The following is a 478-nucleotide window of genomic DNA, read 5'->3' as shown; positions in this document are numbered from 1 at the left end:
CGCCCGGTGCCCCCTCCCGGTACTCACTCGAACACGTGCTCTGACGTCCAGATCTTCATCTTTTCTCCGTTCCGACCTCTTCCCCCGTCACACGCCAAATGACCGAGCCGCGCGCTCACCCAGCGCAGCCAGAAAGACCTAATAGCCAATCGGCGATGATAACGTCACCGCGTTACCGTCACAAAACCACGCCTCCCACCCGGCATTGTTAAAGGGACAGCACATGACCTTCATGGTGCAGGCTCTAACAGTACTTTTAGCAGCTAAGGGACATTCAGTGTCATTGCTTTCCGCAGAATACTGCTGTGCCACTCTGTACCAGCTACTGGTTTCCAGGAACAGGCCTCATTTATCCTAGATATCATTAGCTGTGTATTGCATGTTTCTTCTGATCCTTTTATTGTATATTCTATACATAAACCCCAGCTGTCTATCCTCTGATCCCAATTCCTTTACTACACAACAATCCTCTTTAAAA

At 49.6% G+C, this 478-nt stretch overlaps 1 protein-coding gene across 1 annotated transcript in view; it reads right to left on the bottom strand.

Moving 5' to 3' along the window:
- Positions 1–158, bottom strand: part of PRELID3B (PRELI domain containing 3B) — an 8,777-nt gene extending 8,619 nt beyond the window's left edge. The window contains exon 1 of the mRNA XM_072414493.1: positions 28–158. Coding sequence (XP_072270594.1) covers positions 28–59 — 32 coding nt within the window. The 5' untranslated portion in view covers positions 60–158. The remainder of the gene's footprint in view (positions 1–27) is intronic.
- Between the last annotated feature and the right edge of the window lie 320 nt (positions 159–478).

Source organism: Pyxicephalus adspersus, chromosome 6 (genome assembly GCF_032062135.1).
Source record: "Pyxicephalus adspersus chromosome 6, UCB_Pads_2.0, whole genome shotgun sequence".
NCBI lineage: Eukaryota > Metazoa > Chordata > Amphibia > Anura > Pyxicephalidae > Pyxicephalus > Pyxicephalus adspersus.
Note: the sequence above shows the minus strand (reverse complement) of the source record. Positions and strands in the feature narration are given on the sequence as shown.